Source organism: Nilaparvata lugens, chromosome 7, assembly GCF_014356525.2.
Source record: "Nilaparvata lugens isolate BPH chromosome 7, ASM1435652v1, whole genome shotgun sequence".
Classification (NCBI taxonomy): Eukaryota; Metazoa; Arthropoda; class Insecta; order Hemiptera; family Delphacidae; genus Nilaparvata; species Nilaparvata lugens.
Window position 1 is genome coordinate 54,516,949 of NC_052510.1, and position 22,099 is coordinate 54,539,047.

Below are 22,099 nucleotides of genomic sequence, written 5' to 3' on the forward strand. Positions count from 1 at the left end.
AAGAAGATCATTTGATCGTTGAACCTGCATTGAAACCTGCTCAATAAATTCTCATTTAAAATATGTTCAATTAGATAAAATAAATGCTAATAATATTGTACGATGAAATGGGTATCTGTGGTTATTGTTAAGAAGGAAACACAAAAAAGGAAATCTAATTCTTTCTATAGTATATCAAAGTATACATACATGTTTTGAATTTTAATCTGCTTTTTGAAATTCTGTAGTGTTGTTATGGTTTTTGCAATACACTTTTTATGATGATTGTAAGATTGTAATAAAGAGAAATCAAGTAGGCCTACCTAAGTTATTCTGTAAAGGTGCGTACAGATATACGCGCCGCGAACATGAGCAATTCACTTTTAATTAGCTGACTATATCTGTATTTTTACAGAAACGGTATAAGATATAGATATAAAAAGCTTGGCATCAGCTGATTAAAAGTGAATTGCTCATGTTCGCGGCGCGTATATCTGTACGCACCTTAACATACTCCTCGTAGGCTATAATGGCAGTGGAGAAAGATAGGAGAAAAACGTTGCCCTCTGTATTGTCAATGCCTTCTATATAGACGGTAGCTGATACAGGTTTATTGATTAACGGTTCATTCTCGTTTAAAATATTCAATTATATTTTATCAAGCAAGAAATTATATTTTTCAATAATCTTATAAATCTTATAATGGATTCTCATAACTAAGATGAAATACCTTGTTAATTAATTATTATTTCTCCATTTTAAAAGACGATCTGACAACAGAGCAGAGCGAGAAAGAGATAGCGCAATCCGCTTTGTTGAATGATAGACAAGGATAGCAATACCATTGCTAATCAAGTACTGCCGTTATAACGTGGACCTCATTATAGCAACTAATATTCAACAATTGAATAAAAACACAAATATGTTGTCAAATTCTACACTGTGTTTTTATTCAATTATGGAACGGTTCTACAATATTGACAATGACTCAGTCGAATTTTTAATATTCAACATATAAACATCAACAAAATCTGGATATTAACGACCTTGACCCAACATTAAATAATAATTTGAATCATGGAGACCCTTTGGATGGCTTTTATGAAAGTCTGATTATGAATATTATACAAATAACGTGGGTTTGATGATAGAAATGTAGATAATAGTTAATTAGGCCTATGTGCACAGTTTACAATGGAGGCAACTGAACTCTGACAATCACTCAAGCAGAAAGTGAATCTGAAACGTCCATTGTTGAGCATGGAGGTCACTCTAATTGAGAAAATGATAGGATAACGGGTACTGGTGTATACCAAGTACGCACCCTTCACCAATATCGCATGAAGCAAATCATTAGAAAAAGTGCAGTTTGCTGCACATACCATACATGTGGAAAGCAAATTTTGAAAGGTGTCCATTCAGGAGATCTAATTGACCGAACGAAGTGAGGTCTAAGATTCAAGTCGATGGTTTGGCATTTCTCTTGTTTAAATGTTTATATATTTATATGTTGCGCATTTACGGCGAAACGCGGTAATAGATTTTCATGAAATTTGACAGGTATGTTCCTTTTTAAATTTCGCGTCAACGTATATACAAGGTTTTTGGAAATTTTGCATTTCAAGGATAATATAAAAGGAAAAAGGGCCTCCTTCATACGCTAATATTAGAGTAAAAATCAGACTATAGAATTATTTATTCATCATAAATCAGCTGACAAGTGATTACACAGATGTGAGGAGAAGCCAGTCTACTACTGTATTTGTATAACGTCTATAGTTTCAATCAAAGATATTAAAGAGGTATGCATCTTTAAGCTGGGTTTATACCAAAGTTATTAACAAAATGGTTATAACTTAATCTTTATAGATTCTATTAGATTGAACGGAAGTTGACAAACACATATGTTCATCATGTGTACGATAAGTTATGTTCAATCTAATATAATCCAAAAGGATTGAGTTATTAATATTTTTTGAATAAATTTGGTCTAATCGCAGCTTTAAGGTCTTTGGTTTCAATATTTTGTTTTGCAGTCATGGTATTATTATGCGTGCCCATCAGTATCAATATTCTCACATTCGAAAAAAACTAATTTAATAGGTGAATAGAAATAAACAAATGAACTAACTAATGCTGGAGAAATTATAATATTTTTGATTCTAAAAAATTAATTTTCATCAGATAGAAAGATCATCACGGAACTGGATGAATTATATCATATGGAATACAAATTCAAACGTGAACTGAGTTTGTTAACATTTAAAACAGTTGACATCTGGTACTTTTGTGGATGAGAATACTGCGTGAGGTCTACTGTTCACAGAACTACTAGCTATTGAGTAGTAGTAGTACATGGTAGTAGGCAAATTGGATTTGTGTTCGGTATGTGCCTGTATTATAAATAATGAAATCCAATCATATTAAAAATACATGGGATTAAAAATTATTGCACTGGTAAAGCCAATAAAAGAGAACTTTTTCAGCCACTGTGTTCTATCATTCAAAATAATAATTCACTGTTAATATTGTTCACTTTCTTGTCTAATTCAAATTAATTGGCTTTTCAATCTCTCCTCAGAAGCTTCGACTTTCGATGAAGTATTTTGTTCAAATTCTTGAAATGACAATAATTCTTCTTCTTCTTCTTCTTCTCCGTTCTTCTTCTTCTTCTTCTTCTTCTTCTCCGTTCTTCTTCTTCTTCTCTTCTTCTTCTTCTTCTTCTTCTTCTTCTTCTTCTTCTTCTTCTCCTCCGTTCTTCTTCTTCTTCTTCTTCTTCTTCTTCTTCTTCTCCTCCTCCTTCTTCTCCTCCTTCTCCTTCTTCTTCTTCTTCTTCTTCTTCTTCGTCTTCTTCACTCCTCCGTTAACTTTCCAGTTTCATTTGCTTTCTTTTTCCTTGCCAACTTTTCAACATTTATTCTTTTTTCTTGTCTTTCTACTTGTTCTCTCTTTTTCCCTCAATCCTCGATCATCCTTCAACCTCATCTATCCTTCTCATCCTCAATCCTAATCCGACTGATCCTAACCTTATTTTAACCCCAAATTCCTTTTACTTTCCTTCTCCTGCAACTAATATTGAAACTCCTTAAAAACTATTCTTCGTATTCCCATTTCATATCCCTTTACTTCCTCTTCAACCACTTTCCTAATCATCATCATCATCATCATCTTCTTACAAGGATTAGGCTCTATTGGCCTGTACCGGCATCCATTCCTTTCTTGGTCTTCCTATGCCTCGCTTTCCTTCGGGTTTGAATTCCCATACTAATATTGGGAGCCTATTGGATGGTATTCTGAATAAATGAGAAGACCAATATTTTCCCGATATTTCTACAGAATATCCAATAGCGGTTCTACATTCAATTCAGCTCCTAATCGTCCTCAGCACTTGCGTTTTACCACATCGGTCTATCAATATAATTATTCAAACCTTAATTTTTTGGGTGAAATCTACTGCAATCAAACGTTTACTATCTTTCAATGGGATTGAAAAGTTTCATTTAATTCCTATTAACTTCAAAACTTCTAGCATCCAAAAAATTATTTTAGAATGAAAAGAGAATCCCTCTCTACAATTTTCTCAACTAAATTTTCCCAACATAACAAAAAGGTTTAAAAGCAGGCAATACACATCAAACTTTGACTTTTTGGAGTTTTTGAAGTTTTTTGAACTTTGAAGTTTCATCTAATTCCTATTTATTTCAAAACTTTCAGCATCCAAAAATAAATACTTTTAGAATAGAAAGAGTATTTCCCTCAACAATTTTCTCAACTAAATTTTCCCAAACTAAACTCCTCCTCAAACTAAATTCTCCTCAACTAAATTCCTATTTATTTCAAAACTTTCAGCATCCAAAAATAAATACTTTTAGAATAGAAAGAGTATTTCCCTCAACAATTTTCTCAACTAAATTTTCCCAACATAATATAGTAATTTAAAAACATGCAATACACATCAAACATAGACTTTTCTTCAAGGACAGTAAGAAATTTCCATTCAAGCGCATTTCCTTTACAAACGAACAGCACAAGGACATGCTTTCTTATTGGAGAACGCACAACAAAATAATGCTATTGAGAAATTCGCGCTTATTGATTTGAACGCAACACAAACTTGCAACATGATCAGTGAACCTTCAGTTTTTCATTCAACAGTGAAATGTCTTTAAAATTCCCAACCACACCAATACAATTTGATTCGCATCCAAAAATTCAATCACATCACACTCTTAGTTGAATTATTGATGTAATACTAGTGGTTATTTGTAGGCTGCTACTTGCATTATTTTGTACTTAGAATGACATGAAAGAACGATAATATACGATAATATTATCTACGATACCGTAATATACCTTTCTCCTTTTCGGTCAAGGTTACTGTCCTTTTTTCGTCATGCCAGAAGAGATCATGTTTGGCAGAGGATAGTAAATTGGCGTCTAAATGTAGTATACATTCCAAAAACTGTTTTGCTAGTGAACGTAGGCCTACATAACACCTTGAAAAATAAATGGTAAGAAGTAATTGCAGTTCAAAAAAACTTGAATTGGTTTGGACGTTTCGTAATTGAAGTCAAGTTACATTCGCCACTGATGAGAATACAAAACAAACTTGTCCTTTTCGTGGAAAATCATTATTGGGTAAAATGTAGTTCAGAAATATCGCATTTATTTTGTTAGTCATAGTTACATATTTTTGGAGAATACAAAACAAAGTTGTCCTTTTCGTGAAAATCATTATTGAGTTGTTCAGAATTTCATTTTTGATCATCTAATATTTTTGGTTTCTTTTATAGCTTAAAAATATATCAACAACGAAAATTACAAAGAATAAAGGGTCGTCAACTTCTTGTTCTTCTTTCCAGATAAGGCTAAACTGAAACACCTGTTCCAGTTTCAAAGGATATACTACTTAAGTTATCATCTTTTTAGAGGTCTGCCAATATCCCATCCCTTCTACCATAAGGTCTATATTTCATGACAGATTTTGGAATTCTAGTATCTGGCATTCGTTCAAAATGTTTTTTCCAGTTCAATCAGTTTATTTCAATATGTGCAGCTTATGATGATATTTCCAACTCATTTCTAAAGGTGCGTACAGACTATCGCTCTGCTCCGCAATCGAACGTCACTCGAGCAGAGCGATTGATGATCGACCGGGGAGCAAGAGTGGAACGCGAGAAGAGCTAACATCTCCCGTAGCACGTTCATGATCGGAGCGAGTGCGAAGCAAGGGCGGAGAAATTGCGGAGCGTGTTGGAGGCGCGTATATCTGTACGCACCTTAACATCATCATTGCGGAATCTGTCTAACTTAGTGCAATATTCAACACTTCAAAGGATCTCTGCTGCTTGAGCTCTGCTTAATGTACGTATTTTTTTGCTCACCCAAGTTTCTGCTCCATATAATAATGTTGGCACCGCCAACTGTGTGAATTGAAATCTAGCAGGAGCGAATCATGGAGAAAAGTTTCATGAAGCTTAATAATCTTGTTAATGAATTATCTATCGATATCATCAAAGATTTTGAATTATAGTACAGTGACAGTAAATAAATTTTATATTACACACCTACAGACTGTCCTACAGTTTGATATTTTAGTGGAAATTGAATTCTGGTGAGCTGGCGAGGCTCAGTGGTCTGGAGCACCATAAGTTCTTATTCTTTCATCGATTCAATGATACACAACTATTTTTAAAAATAATTTGGTGGAGGATCAACAGGCACAGACCAAAACTGTTCCTCCTCCGAAATTTTGTTCATTAAAATAGTCCAGAAAATAGGTTGTTCCTTCCACTTTATAAAATTTCAAAGCTCAGTCTGGTATAGTTCCACAGTCATAGGTTTGAATCCTTTTTCGTCTGACATAACGTACCTCACCACGGTAACCACGATCAAGTCTTAAGATTTAAAAGAAGTTTGAATCCTTTTTCGTCTGACATAACGTACCTCACCACGGTAACCACGATCAAGTCTTAAGATTTAAAAGAAACATAAAATCTGAATTCGTTACGAAGTGAACTGAACATGCTTTTCAAAAGTGATATAAAGATCCAGATTTTTCGGAATGTTAGCAGAGACGAATAATGCATGATAAACTCTATTTTTTCACTATGAAATTCAAATGTTTTGACTGAAAATTGGACCTGAATTCAAGTGTATGGAATATAACCTACATTTTGGACTATTTCTAGTGTTTAAATCAAAATTCGGGGGAGAAACAGTTTTGGGCTGTGCCTGTTGGTTCTTTCCCAATTATTTTAATGAATTTTGTTCTGTGTATGAATAAATAAATAAATTGGTCAGTGGAATAAATCAATGAGATGAAACTAGAAACTGACCTGTTGGATAGTAGATCTTCTGCTGGTATTGGTCGAAGGTGATGGATGAATGTCTGCGGGGGGGAATCTGCTGCTTCGGCAATTTGGCAACCGGCTGATGGTTGTGCAAATTATGCTGACGTGAACACTTTTTGGTTTTGGGCGGTTGTGGCGCCCTGACGGAATTTCCCGGAACCCGCTCATAATCGACGAGACACTGATTGGAGAAATGCTCTTCCTCGATTCCCGCCAACTCGTAGCCGTGATTTTGTTCGGGCACCATCACACTTTGCCGTCGGTTCATCCGACTCCCCGGATTGTCGGCATGGAAGTAGGCGTCCGGACTAACGTAGTAGAAGTCGGATTTGGCCGACAGAGAAACAATGGGCTCCTCTATTTCGCTGTAGCGTCTGCGCAGATAGGCGTAGTTTTCCAGATCCCAAGGGTCCAGGTAGCTTCTGTCCGCCCCAAACACACCACTGCCATCTGAATATGAAACGGGCGAAGAGGTCGATGTCGTAGAATACAGTCGAGATACAGGTGGCATTGTTTCAGTGAGATTTTGTCACTCCATTGATTGAAATTAAAATTTATCATTCAATTTATCAATCTGAATGAAATTGGTTGCATACTGATTGCAACAGCACAGTGAAGTTCTGTAGGTGACTGACTACTCTTGTATAATGTCAAAAATTGTATGAAGATTCTTTGACAATCTGAAAAATGAAAAAGCAATACAACTTCAGTGTAATATAATATATTTGAATAGAGCATCATTTTTTCTTTCTACTTGAATTTTAATTCATTTGATTCATCTATAAAATTACACTACAAGTAGGTGTGAAAAATCCAACTTTCTTTTCATTTGTATGTGAAAAATATACTCTACATTTCCAGAATATTTCTCAATTGTGTATATAAATTTATTGTACTTTCAATACCTTAAATAGAAATTATTATTACTCTCTCAACAACATTGGAAAAACAATTTATATATATGAGAAAAGATAATTAATTATTAAAGAAGTGTACAGTATACTCATCTATTCTTCAACAAACATGATAGAATTATGTTTGAATAAATAGAATAATGTTCTATCAACATTAGTATATTTTTCACAAACGAAACTGAGGTATGAATACGGATACTACTGGTATCCTAGCCTAATATCAACCATAATTATTATTATTAAGCTTCTTATCAATATTATTGTTATTCCACTGAATTCTTCATCATATCCAATAATATAACTTGAAAATTTGGTTACATGAGATATCCTATAAAGAAAATTTTAGATAATTAATTTATGCACAGTGGTCCATCTAAGTGGAAGCCCATTTCATTTCGATCCCTTTTCATTTGTTTCAACTAAAATGATATCATATCCTAACACCAAATCCAGTCATGATTAGCTTATAAACTTTTCACTAGTATAAACTATAAAAAAGGAATTCTCCTTTTTTTGGAAATAGTGCATTACAGTCACAGATAATGAGATTGGATAAAATTATTTTACGTGATTAAATCTCTCGGAAAAGTGATACAAATTTGATAACAAGTCACGTGGTTTTCCAAAGAGATTGATAAAAATCGCACGACACTAACCTGAAGAGAGTTAACGCAGGACTGGAAGAGAAAGAGTACCGAGCTGCTGGATTGGACTGTATCAACTATTGAAAGGAAGCTCCTGTCAAATGGTTTTTGGGCTGCTCATCTGGATAGGAAGCTCCTTTCCTATATTAAAAAGATATCCTATTCCTATACTATTCCTAATACTATTAATCCAGCAATTTCTGTTTATATGCTTAGATGTTCAGATGCTTATATGTTTGTATTTCACCGGATCTCGAAAACGGCTCTAACGATTCTCACAAAATTTGGAACATAGTAGATTTATGATACCGGTATATAAAAATTCGATTGCACTAGGTTTCATCCCTAGGAAAACTCGCTGAACGACATTAAAAGGATAATTCATCCTTGGAAAAACAGAGCTGAGACTTTCGTCGTCTGTGGATAATAAAAAAGTGAGTGAGCGAGCGCGTCTGTGGAAAATCAAAATATATAAATGAAACCAGCAGCTACCTTCTATAATATATAAATGAATCAGGTCACCCTGACAAAGTTGAAAGTAAATTTTTATCTATATTTTCACTACACACTTTGCGTCCACACCAATCTGTGCATGTAGTTTGTACCAGATTTAGTACATACAACATAGCTGTCAAATTACAGCAACTTTGACTGGACTGAGCTGGATATCATTGGAAAATAATGTGTATCTAAGTAAGCTAAACTGAAAAATTTAATCATTTTGAATGAATTTCAGTTTTTCAATCATCTGCGATTTGGAACATAACCATAGCTAGAGTCTAGACTCATATTTATTCCAAACTAGCTTACCAGACGAACTTCGTACCGCCAAAAAGTCAATGTATCTCATGTCACACTTGACTTTATTTGGTAAATCATGAAATTTATCTGACAATCAATATTCTCATTTACATCTCAATACGGAGCATAGCATTTATTATTCCGGAAACATATTCTTCTCAATCAATTGGTAGTAATATCTATCAGTAAAGTGTCGCATTAAAAAAAAGTCAGTCAAAATATTGAAACTCAAAATTGAAGTAATAAAATTGAAACTCACAAGCCAAATTGCACAAACTGAACTGAGCGTGTGAACAGAAGAATTTTATTTCGCTCGTTTGCACAAATTTGGCTTGCGCAAGCCAGTTTGCGCAGATGGCTTGAGCGTGTAAACCCAGCTTAAAAGTTGCATTTTTCATCTTTTTGCTTCCACGCTTACATCTTGCGAACAATTCTTTCAACCAACATGACTAACCATTCACAAATAAAGCTTGACAATAATTTCTCTACAATTTTTGTTCAGTGGAGTTTTGTGGTATTTCCAACAGTTTTCGAGATATTCGCTCTTGAAGGTGTGAAGTTGTTCGAAAAACGTTTTAATCCAATTTTTTGCTCTTTCAGGGCTTATTGTTGCTACAATGCATTTTAAAAATAAATGCTTATCGTAGGTTATGCTATTGCTATTTTTAGCTTTGTCTGAACAAACACTGCTTTAGGGCAGTGTGATGACTAGTTCCATAAATATTTCTCCTTTTCTAGCAGAATCTCAAAATCTACACACTAAATCTCACAGAAGGTTGCTTGAGTGAAGCTTCCATGATCAAATAATGACTTTCCTTCGACTGTTCCTAAAGCATCCACAGTAAAATAGACCTAAAGCCAAATTGAGTATCATTCATTATAAATACAGTATGCGAAACCTCTCGAAATGCTAAAATAGCTGCATGTACATAATTGTTCACAGTATTCGGAACAACAATTGTTCCATTTATTTGGAACATTTTTTTCCTCTATAAGCTGCATTATAGGTGCGTATAGATATAAGCGCCGCGAACATGAGCGATTCACTTTTAATCAGCTGATTATATCTGTATTTTTACAGAAACGGTAAGATACAGGATATAAAACGCTTGGCATCAGCTGATTAAAAGTGAATTGCTCGCGGCGCGTAAATCTTTACGCACCTTATAAAATACAAATATTTTTGGAATCTCATGGTGGCGGCGGGAAAAAAAAGCATAAAAATACCGTGATTTAAATACTTCATAAAATGTCATATACAATTGAGTCACACAAATATTTTGAAATTAGATTATTAGAAGGTCAATCCAAATTCAAATTTCAAATTTCATTTATTGCCCAAGAAACATTATATAGAATATTGTACAGGCACTGTCAATATACATAAAAATCATACAAGTTAACACTAAACATAGAAATGTATCACATCATTCTATGCTGTCCAACCTAATGCTAAAATATTGTTCTAAACTATAAAAACATTTCTTCAATAGGAACTTTTTAATTTTTTGTTTGTATTTCTTCTCTGGTAGTTCTCTTATATCTAATGGTAGGTGGTTATAAAATCTGATTGCCCAGGCCTTAAAACTAGTATGACTAGATCTATAATTTATAGTGAAATTCATTTCAGATGTTTAATCAATTCCGTTTGTAATGATAGCATTGGTATATAAAAATATATAGTCCAATAAGCATTTTAGACTTTAATCAGCACTTGATCACGGTTAAATATTTCATAAATAATGTTATATCCTATTGAACCACAAAAATGATTATTTCGAAATTAGATTATTAGAAGGCCAAACCAATCAATTTGACGAGGAAATACAATAGAATTGATATATATAATTACTAGTGAGTATTCAAGTGCTCATGTTAAACTTAAGAAGTTTCCTCTCTACAAGCACTGACTCGACTGATTCTAATTCTAATCGACAAATTCGCTTCCACCTATGACTATCCATCACTGTAATTGGCTGATCTCCCTCCATTTCTCTGTGCCGCATATTCCTCATCCAAGTAAGAAGTAATTTTGTACGGAGTATAATCGTAGTAAGAAGTAATTTTGTACGGAGTATAATCGCATATGCAACCATGCGCCGGTACTCACAAGCAAACCCCCTTCCTTAATCCTACACATTTCAATTCAATTCAATTTATTAAAACACACAAAACAAGACAAAACAAAATGGCAAAGAATTACAAAACAAATAAAATGCTAAAAATATACAAAAACCATGGGCTTTGTGGTATTTTACATGATCATTCAATTTTGATTTTCATATTCTTACGACTTTTCATCCGGAAGTCGATTTTACTGTAATGAGGTCCACATTATATTCAACATTTGATTAATTTGCATCTCATATTTATTTTTGGACGAAAATTGAGCTTGAACATTATCAAAATTTGGGAATGGAATAGGTTTGGGCCAAGCCTGTTGTTCCTACCCAATCATATTATTTTATATGATTTGTAATATTGTATCCACGAATAAATAAATAAATAATTATTGGTGTTGCTGTCATGTCTGTCTCTTCTAGCTCCGCAGCGTTGACAGATTATTTCTGGACCATGTAGAAAAATATTTAATTACAAAAATAATTAATAAAAATGATAACATCATTGAAAAATATATTTTCTTGACAAATAAAATATAATTTAATATTAATAAGAATGGAGATCAACTAATATTATATCAGATATGACCTACTGAGAAAGCTATCTAATATAAAGGCAGTGATAACGCAGAGAATAGGTAACACTGTTGATCTATCTTTTCCAATCATATTGCAACCTGGACCTCACTATTAAGAATCAAATATATCGGACAGTTATTGAACCTATCTTGCTGTATGGAAGTGAAAGCTGGCCAATGAAATCATCTCATGAAAACAAGATAAGGACAGTAGAAATGAAGTGCCACAGAAAAACTGTTGGAAAGACTAGAAGGGATATAGAGTAAGGAATACAAGAATAAGGGAAGAAGTGGGCATGAGAGATGTCAGTGAAATGATAGAAATGAGGCAGTTGGGCTGGTATGGACATGTACAGCGAATAGGGGATAGTTGAAAAACAAAACAGTATTTTAATTGTGAGAGTGCAAGGAAGGAGAGCAGTGGGACGTCCAAGGTATTCATATGAGGATTGGATTGAGGAGATAGGACGGAGAAGAGAAAAGACTGTTCCAGAGATGAAGAGAATGGCGATGGATAGGGAATCATGGAGGAAATGGACTGAGGCTACCCCAACGCTCTAAAAGCATACTGGCGAGAGACAAAGAAGAAGAAAAAGACCTCACTATAAAACCAGGTAAGTACAAAGTGAAAAGGCCTACACATCAGTCACTTTTTGTAAAGGAATAAGAAATTACTCTAATAATAAATAACAAATACAGTATTTATTACACTTTTTCAATTACAGACTCTCTCTTAGTAATTTTTAGTACAAAAATTCTTAGTAATATGGTATGATCTGAAAATTTTGCAATGGACTTCAAAAATTATTTAAAATTGATAATAATATTGTAAAAAGACTGAATAAAATTCTTATTACTTTCACAAAAAATATGAATCTGGAAATTTCTTAAAATAAATATAGTATATTACGAAGTAAACACAATACAAGTACATTTATGTGAAAGAGAACAAATAAACACTGTATGCGAAACATTCTCTGTTTTTGTGTCAAGTGAATCAATCTTGAAAAATCTGGTGTGGCGCACTCACACAACTTTCCTTGCCGTTATGAAAATTGATCACCTGACGCTAGTGTTCCCGCGCATCTCAAGTCTACTATTCAAATATTTGAGCCAGCTGGTGACAGGCCAATAACGCTGGAGACACACATGAGGTCTGCTATCTCTTCATAGTGAATGATTTAATAGAATCAACAATAATAATTTGCAATTGAATAATCCCATTTTCTCGAATTTAAAGCTTATTTTCAATTTTAGGTGAAAATGTTACTGAACATTAATTGTAGAGATTTTCATGTTCAATCTACTCCACTTGATTTTTTTTGTTTCAATTGTATCTGAAGCCTGATAATTGGGAATCTATCTGCATTGATGGGGCGGAGCTCCTGAAATTTTTACAGATATGAAACTTGTGGCAGTTGATAGAGCTTATCGATGGCTATTTTAGGTATGAATTAGATCAAAATCGTTGGAGCCGTTTCTGAGAAAATCACGAAAAACCCTGTTATTGACAACATTTTCGCCGCCATCTTGAATTGCATTTGATCGAAATTGTTCGTGTCGGATCCTTATAGTGAAAGGACCTTAAGTTCCAAATTTCAAGTCATTCCGTTAATTGGGAGATGAGATATCGTGTACACAGACGCGCACACACACACACACAGACCAATACCCAAAAACCAGTTTTTTGGGCTCAGGGGACCTTGAAACGTATAGAAATTTAGAAATTGGGGTACCTTTTTTTTCGGAAAGCAATACTTTCCTTACCAATGGTAATAGGGCAAGGAAAGTAAAAATGGAGCTTAAAATGCAAATATCAACCAAAACAAAATGACAGACCAAATAAAAATCAGACATGAAATTTATGTTTTTGAAACTTAGGCTATGACTATATCATAATAAGATATGACTTATATCATAAGTCTATTCACCATGTATAAAGGCACATAAGTCTTTTCACATTGTTAAAGGCACTTCTTCTCAAACTTATACTAAGTACGAAATAGCTCATTTTCAGTTATGCTTTCCAATAGACTAAAAATACGATGTTCTAATAGCAAGAATTCATAAAGTCATACCTTTCTTATTTGAATATTTCCATATTTATCAAATCTCAATAAGTTGATAGACATACTTTTCTTGTTGGACAGATTTCACCAAAGGCAATTATCACAAAAATCCTACCGTACTATAATCACAAAAGTAATAAAAAAACACAAATTTCCTAGCAGTATTCAATGAGGTTTTTACTATATTGAGACAGAGAGCTTTATGAAATAATATGATAGCTTATTGAACACATTTTTGGTGAATTTTGCATTCAACACAAAAATGGCCAACACATTGTTATTTACAGCAAGCAAAATATACTAGCCATCTTTAGTGTACCATTCAGGAATGAGCTCACCGTTTCACATTCAGGTTTCGTTTTTCACGAATAAATTACATTTATTAATAAAATGGTATTTATCTTGGTAATTATTTTAATATACATATCAAACCAAAAATATTATTGATTATGAAATTTGATTGTAACATGTCGGCCTACCAAGTGTTGAGAACTAAACATCGCTGCTCTTTTTTGCGTGGCCCCAGATCCCAGAATACTTCTCCCAGAAAAAACTTTTCATGTTTCTAACTCAAAACTAGTTTTGGACTTGGTGAGTTTTGCCAAAATTAGCACGAAATATAAAATTAACACTAGAAAGTTACGGCATATAAATATAAACATATATATAGTATAAACATGACTATTCTTAGTTTACTAGCAACATGATAAATTAAAAAATCAATCATATTTTTGTCTTATGGCATGAGATAATCATAGTGTAAAGTATGCATAAGCAAATATATTGCATATGGATAGACAAATGTACCAAATATATAAAACATTAAATTGAAAGTAATGTCCCAATTGTGGAGCGCATAATAATTTTGAATCAATTATTGATTCAATTTTTGTTAAAATAGTGAAGCAAGATTTTATTGTTCTATAATCAATATATCTAATCAATAGGCCTACAGCAAATTATAACCAAAAACCAATTGACTCTCACATATTTACATCTTGAAGATTTGCTTCATTAGAAGGAAACTGAGTTATACATTCATGAGCAATATTCAAATAATTGGAGTTAAACTTGGCATCATTATGAAAATTAAATAATAATTATGTGGAACCACAACTGACTCAAGCTATTGAATAAAATTTTCATATGAATATTTTCATAAGTGATTATGAGACACATTTGACCGATCTGATTTTTTCAGATTTAATTATGTCTAATGAAGTATTATTATTACTGTTATTACTATATAGACATATCATAATTATTACTATTATTATTAATATTTAATACACTTGTTTTATTTATTTATACATTGATACATAGGTTACAATATAATACTCAACTATGAATGATTGGGGATGGAACAACAGGCTTGAAGCCCAAAACTGTTCCTTTCCCAAATTTGGATAGAAATTGTCCAAAAATAGGTTATGTTTACACTTCACAAGTTTTGTCCAATTTTAAGTACAAAATATTTATATTTATAGTATTTTTATTTACTTTCCTATGTGGGAAATATATGTATAGAAGCAAATATAAAACAAATACATTTTCTAAGATAGTATAAATACAACCAACTGAATTTTCAAGTAGTAATTCCATTTACAATATCATGAGAATTGATGTTTGGAATTTTTGTACTATACTTATAAATGTATCACACACGTATAAATACATATTAGCAAACACACTAAAAATAATCTTTTGACATATATTTGATTACTAAAATAATAAGTTATAGTACTAAGTATATAATATAGGCCTAGTTATTGTATAGAAAAATAACACGAAATTCATTCATAACAGTTATGAGTAGATTTGATAAACATTTTTACGCCAAATACGCCATCTTTCTTAGTTATAAGCTAGCAAATCAACAATTGTCTGAGCTTCTTCAAATTCGGAATGAATCTGGAAATAAGAAATTATTTGGTCCCTCTTATTTGGTTCCATTTGTTCATTATAAAGAGGTATATTGTATTCTAGCATCATTCTATAAATAAATGGGTGCAATATCTCTCCATCGTCATCCACATAATACAAGACTCTATGAAGTAATAGAGATTCAACACATCTAGTCAACCCAGAGCGTTCACATTCTTTAACGAGAAGAACAAAGCTTTCATAGCCAAATGCCTGTTCGAGTATCGTCAAGTTGCTGTCAATAAACGATAGAAACCTTTTTTCCAATTCTTTTACAAAGTTATCTATTTCCTCCATAAGCTGCTTGTCGTGTTTTTTACTCTTCATGTAATAATAGTCATAAACATGCATGTTAAGATTTTCTACGTCATTTTTAAATAAGTTGTAGATTGTAATCAGTTTGGGATAATGCGTGACATTGACAGGAGGGTTTGAGTCGATTGTGGGAACTGTGAATTCCAGTTCGCCACTTGGTGTGTTCAACGAAACCAACTGCATGAATAAGTACCTCACTTGGAATGCAACTGGGATTTCATCAGCATTTCGGGGCACAATGTAAGGAGATAGCTCCATGTCTTCCTGCAACTGGTCTTCAATATTGTTTTCTCCCAACGAAAGCCAACACAGGTTAGTTTTGTCAACTACATTCATAAGAGACTTGAATCCTAAATACCCGATATTATTCCCTTTCAGATCAATATAGGTTAAGGCTCGTGTAAATGGTAGGACTTTTATGGCAAGTATTTCAGCACTTTTTACTCCCAATTGATTATTGCTCAAATTCAAGGAAATGAGGCAATTGTTTATTTGCTCATAGCCGTATTCAAATGCGTTTGCAATATATCTGAATTCATCATCCTTCATATTATTATTGCTGAGATCAAGATACATAATATTGTTGAATCTGAATGTGTTGAAATTTGTAAGATCAGCAAAACGGAAATTTTCTATGTTTTGGAGTTTTAGTTCAATAATTATCTCTCCATTTTTACCAGGTTCATCTACAGATAATGTATTATTCAGTTTCAATTGAGTGATATTTTTAAATATTGAATATGGAAAAGAAGAACCCCGAGCCATTTCGATTTCAGTGATGTTGATTTTACTGAAATGATCAATGCTAGCTAGATTGCCTAAATAAAAGCATTTTGATCCATTATTGACACTGCTACTTCCGAATTGGATGTACACTTTTGTAACTTCAGTTTTATCACTGACATAATCAATTAAATGGTCAATCCCTTTTTCAAGAGAAATTTGTTTAATCTCAATTAGACAACCTGGATACCTGAACAAATTAGAGTCAAGTTGAACATTGATCTCAGCAACACTTTCACACAAGTGATATACAGCTTGACATCCAACCTGATTTCCACTAAGATTAAGATGGACAATTTTTGTATTCACAAGATTGTCGGATAGGTACTCAATGCTCTCATCTGTAATAAAGTTGTATGATAGATCAACTATTTCTATCTGGGACCCCGGAAAATTCATAGCCAAATACTTAACACCATTAGAAGAAATTTCATTTTTTCCTAGATTCAATGAAATAATTTTAGAGCGTTGAAGCACTTGTGCAAGATAATAAATGCCATCGCAGTTGATGCTGTTGCTACTGAGATCTAGTGAAGCGACTTGTGAGCCTGATAAAGACTTACTAAGTTCTTTCATTTCTCCACAACAAGAAATTTGACTGTAACTGAGGTTGAGGGAGGTGATATTCTCAGTATGCAATACGTTTTTATGTAAAAAATGATAAAAATAAAATATACATTGCATTTGTGCTTTAAAAGTATTAAATGAAAATTGGTACTTGCAATTTGAGCCTTGTTGAGAGCCAAGCTCCAGTGAACTAATTTTCGTATTCATTAAAATATCAGCCAAAAAAAAATTATTACAACAAATAGAATTACCATTGAGATTGAGAGTTTCAATTTTTGTATACGGCAAACTCAATATAAGATTCTGCAGGCTTTTGCATGACAATTTATTTCCGGCAAGATTCAGATGTGTTATTTCTGAACTTTTCAGAGCCTGAGCCAGATATTTAACACCAATAACATTTCTTTCATCCCAATTCGCGGAACATCCTTTTTCAATCAATTTCGGTACCCGATCCATTCGATTTCCTTTTAGATTAAGATGGGTCAATCTCGTACCCACCAAACATGGTGCCAAAACCTTCAAACTGTCACTGTCCAACATATTCCCACTGAGGTCAAGCGAGGAGATTTCTGTATTTTTTAGAGCAAGTGCCAAACATTTCACAGCACCAATGCTCATGTTAAATCCATCTTGCAAATGCAAATTACTTATTTTTGAATTAACCAAAAATGACACAAATATTTCCATAACTTCACAGTTCATGGAAGTGCATGTAAGACGTATTGATGTAATGTTGGAATTCTTCACAGCATTTACTAAATCCTTCATAAGAGAGCAGTCTATTTTACAATGGTCTAAATTTATATTTGTTAGTTGGGAACCCACCACCCATAATGAAAGTAACTGAACAATAGTTTCACCTGCACTCTGTAAAGCACCAACACAGATTGAACTAATTTGCGAATTTTTCAAAACAACAGCTAATGATTCTACATCATTATCATTTGGAACATTATTCGCAAAACCGAGCGACGTTATTTTTGTATGGGGCAGACAGGCCAATAACATTCGACAGCTTTCATTACTAATAAAGCAAAAATTTAAATCAAGTGAGAATATTTTTGTTTTTGGTAGAACGAGTGCTAGACTACTTATACCATCATAATCACAGCCAATATCAAGTCGATTATAAGATATATTCAAAGAAGTTATCTTTGAATGCACCAAACTCGGAGCGAATACTTTCAAGCCATTCCCATTTATATTATTGCGGCTAACATCAAGTGTGTGAATGTTAGTATTTTTCAGCAGCGAAGCCAAAATCTTCAAACCATCGTTGCCTAGCTTATTACAACCGGACAGATTGAGGGTAGTAACACTTGAATCTACCAAATATGGTGCAAACAATCCAAAACTTTCAACATTTATTTTCGAACGATTAAAATCTAGATGTTCTATTTTGGAGTTTCTCAAAATTGATGTTACGTATTCAGGGTCTGCAACAACGGGGTAACTGAGATCAAGGAATGTTGTAGCCGAGTTTTCTAGAATATCAGTAACGTAACACTGACTGTTACATACATATTCTTTTTCCACTGAATTCTCAATTTCAGAGCAATGTTTCATGCATCTCAATTCTCTTGGACAGTTTCCACTCACATTTAAAGAGGATATTTGAGTTTCTTTCAGAGCTTTATTCAAATACTCAAACCCTTTGTGGCCGATTTTATTTGTACTCAAATCAAGTGATTGGATTTGTGTGCTGTGCAAGTGTTGGACTAGATCAATCAGCAAATCACAATCTATTCCATTAGCACTAAGATTAAGCAAAGTGATACTGGTATCCTTGAGAGATTCAACTAACTTGATAAACCCATATGAGCGCAGCTCATTATGCAGTTGAAGTTTATCAGGTGTGTTTGATCTCAATTTTTCCAAATTAATGAAATCTAGAGCAAGTCTAGAGGTTATCTGACAGTCAAAACATTCACTTTTCACACCAGAAATTTCTCCATCCACAGCGCCAACGTTGTTTACAATAGACAAGTCTTGATTGATCAATGATAGAGAATTCAGTCTAGATTGTACTGAATCAACAGAGCCACCTCTGCACGAATTATTACTATAGGTGTCTCTTATTGATTCAGATAGTTTCTTGAGCCCATCGTTTTCCAAGTGAGTTGAAGAATCATTGATAACCAAACAAGTAAAGAACTTAATAGCCGGGGATGTGGGCGATTGGTTAGATGATGTTGATGATAGATCTCTCACCATAGCGTTCATCACTGACTCATGGGAAAAGAGACCCAACCGATCCCTCTCTATGCTGGGGATATTCATGTTGAAACTATTCAATGATGTCAGTAGCTTTTTACAGTCATCTAATCACTTGTCTGGTTTGTAGATTTCAGTCAACTACTGTAACAGAACAAGAAGAATCTGTTATTGGATATAGTCCAGGCAATGATTGCTCAAAAAAGGGTTTAGAGGGAAAAGTTGGGAAGACAATTTTTGACCCCGCAGTTCTGTTTAGGGTAGTAAGGAGGTAAACATATCAAAAGTCCCCACCCCTACCCCCTGTACTTAGGGGGTGGGGGAGGTTTAAAGGTACAATTTTTTGGTTTCTCGCATAAATCTCAAAAACGATGTATCCTAAGGACTTGAATGTCATAACAAATTAAAGCTTACATAATTTACTACAATATTCATTCTGAAACTTTCTTCATATCTCCTCTAGTTTTCGAGATATCCGCTCTTGAAGGTGAGACATTTTTGAAAAAAACACGTTTGCCACCAATTGTTTTCTATTTTTGCTCGTATAACTTTTTAAAAATCGATGCGAAAAATCCATGTTGATTATGAGCTAATAGGGCATTAAATTCTCTTCAATTTGATTTATAATTTCACACCTTTACGAATTTCGCTACACCGTTTGCAGGAGCTTTAGTGTCGAGTGTGAATTCTTCATTTTTGCAGGGTGGTTTAAAAGTTTAATTTTTCAGCGTTTTGCTAACACGCTCATATCTTGAGAAAAATGCATTCAACCAACTTGAATAACCATTCAAAAATAAAGCTTGATAAATTCTCTACACTTTTTGTTTTGTGGAATTTTGTGATATTCCCAACAGTTCCCGAGATATTCTCTCTTGAAGGTGTCTAATTGTTGAAATAAAAGGTTTTTATCCAATGTTTTGCTCTTGTAGGGCTTATAACTCTCCAACAATGCATCATAAAAACTGTTGCTTATTGTAGGTTTGTGGAGCATTGAATTCTCTTTGAAATGATGTATTATTTCACTATTCCAAGTTTTCCTTTCATTGTTATATCAGCTTCAATTCGTAAAAGTGTGAAATTATACATCAAATTGAAGAGAATTTAATGCCCTATTAGCTCATAATCAACATGGATTTTTCGCATCGATTTTTAAAAAGTTATGGGCAAAAATAGAAAACAATTAGTGGCAAACGTGGTTTTTTCAAAAATGTCACACCTTCATCAAGAGCGGATATCTCGAAAACTAGAGGAGATATGAAAAAAGTTATAGAATGAATATTGTAGTAAATTATGTAAGCTTTAATTTGTTATGATAGTCAAGTCCTTAGGATACATAGTTTTTGAGATTTATGCGAGAAACCAAAAAATTGTACCTTTAAACCTCCCCCAACCCATTAGCACAGGGTAGGGGTGAGGTCTTTTGATATGTTTACCTCCTTACTACCCTTAACAGAACTGCGAGGTCAAAAATTGTCTTCCCATCTTTTCCCTCTATAAGCTTTCCTTGACTGGACTAATAAGAAAGATTGGATAAATTGATTAGAAACTAGCACACTCAACCACCAACTATCACTTATTTCTCAAGTAATTGGGTCTCTAGAATTGAATTCCTAGAATGTATAGTTTTCTGTTTCATTTATTTATTAATACACAACATATAACAAAAATAAGTCTCAAATACAGTCATAATATAGCATACACAGTACATAAAAAGAACATTTCAGTCATTGCATTAGGAGAACATTTTATTGTTACTTTGTTCAAGAATTATTACAGACACACTTCCAGTTAATTCAAATAGGTATGGCTTTTGATAACTGGCAGTGAAAATTTCAAGTCATTTCAATATTGATGTTTAATGAAACATCATATTTAGTACGAAACAGAGAAAGTTTTCAATACATGTAAAGAGTAAGAAAATATCGCTTATAAGAAATCAAAATGCATGCTTTTTAAAGTTATTTCTAGTTGAACACATGACAATTTCACCTTCTTTACATAAATGAAATTTATTATGAGTAGTCTCTTCGACTTGCATCTACTCAATCAGACTCACTGATATTCAGACTTACAATTTAGACTTACTGACCTTTCACTTGAACATCAGCCAGTGTGAACTTGGAAGAGCATTTCCCAGAAGTACATCCAAAATTGACAGTTCTGGATGCAGAATCAATAGTTCTACAGTTCCTGAAGATTTATAACGATAGTTCCATTAAAATATTCGAAATAAATGGATTTGAAAAAATGCTCTTCCAAGTTCCACTGGGAAAATGTATTTTTGTCAGCGGAACACAGAGAAATGCTTGAAGATCCTCGAATATGAGAGTTCTAGGCAGAGGAGGTCATCCTGAATCCAGAACAGGTGAGTTCCAATTGATAAATTCAATAGATAAATTTTTATGGCTATTTGAAATTCAAAAAACGCGATAATTCACGTTTTCACCAGAAGAACACAGAATTCAAATATTTGAGAGGTGGAAATCATAGTTCCAGGCAGAGGAGGTCATCCTGAATCCAGAACAGCTGAGTTCCAATTGATAAATTCAATAGATAAATTTTTATGGCTATTTGACATACGAAAAATCTGGTGTGGCGCACTCACACAACTTTCCTTGCCGTTATGAAAATTAATCAAGTGAACGCTAGTGTTCAAGCGCATCTCAAGTCTACTATTCTAAGATGTGAGTCAGTTGGTGACAGGAAATAGCGCTGCAGACACACGATGTCATAGTGAATGATTTAATAGAATCAACAGTTGCCAACAGTTGCAATTGAATAATCGTATTTTCTCGAATTTCGAGCTTATTTTCAATTTTAGGTGAAAATGTCACTG

General features: G+C 33.4%; 1 protein-coding gene across 6 annotated transcripts in view; it reads right to left on the minus strand.

The window, feature by feature from the left end:
• Window positions 1–22,099, minus strand: part of LOC111043276 — a 182,170-nt gene that overhangs the window by 45,393 nt on the left and 114,678 nt on the right. For 2 of the 6 annotated variants that reach the window (XM_039433174.1, XM_039433172.1), the window contains exon 2: window positions 15,135–19,407. In XM_039433174.1, the coding sequence (XP_039289108.1) occupies window positions 15,313–19,329 (4,017 nt within the window). In that variant the 5' untranslated portion in view covers window positions 19,330–19,407 and the 3' untranslated portion in view covers window positions 15,135–15,312. Of the gene's footprint in view, window positions 1–6,317; window positions 7,013–7,902; window positions 8,085–15,134; window positions 19,408–22,099 lie in introns of those variants that run through there. The other 4 variants (XM_039433175.1, XM_039433177.1, XM_039433176.1 and 1 more) reach the window with 4 other exon arrangements.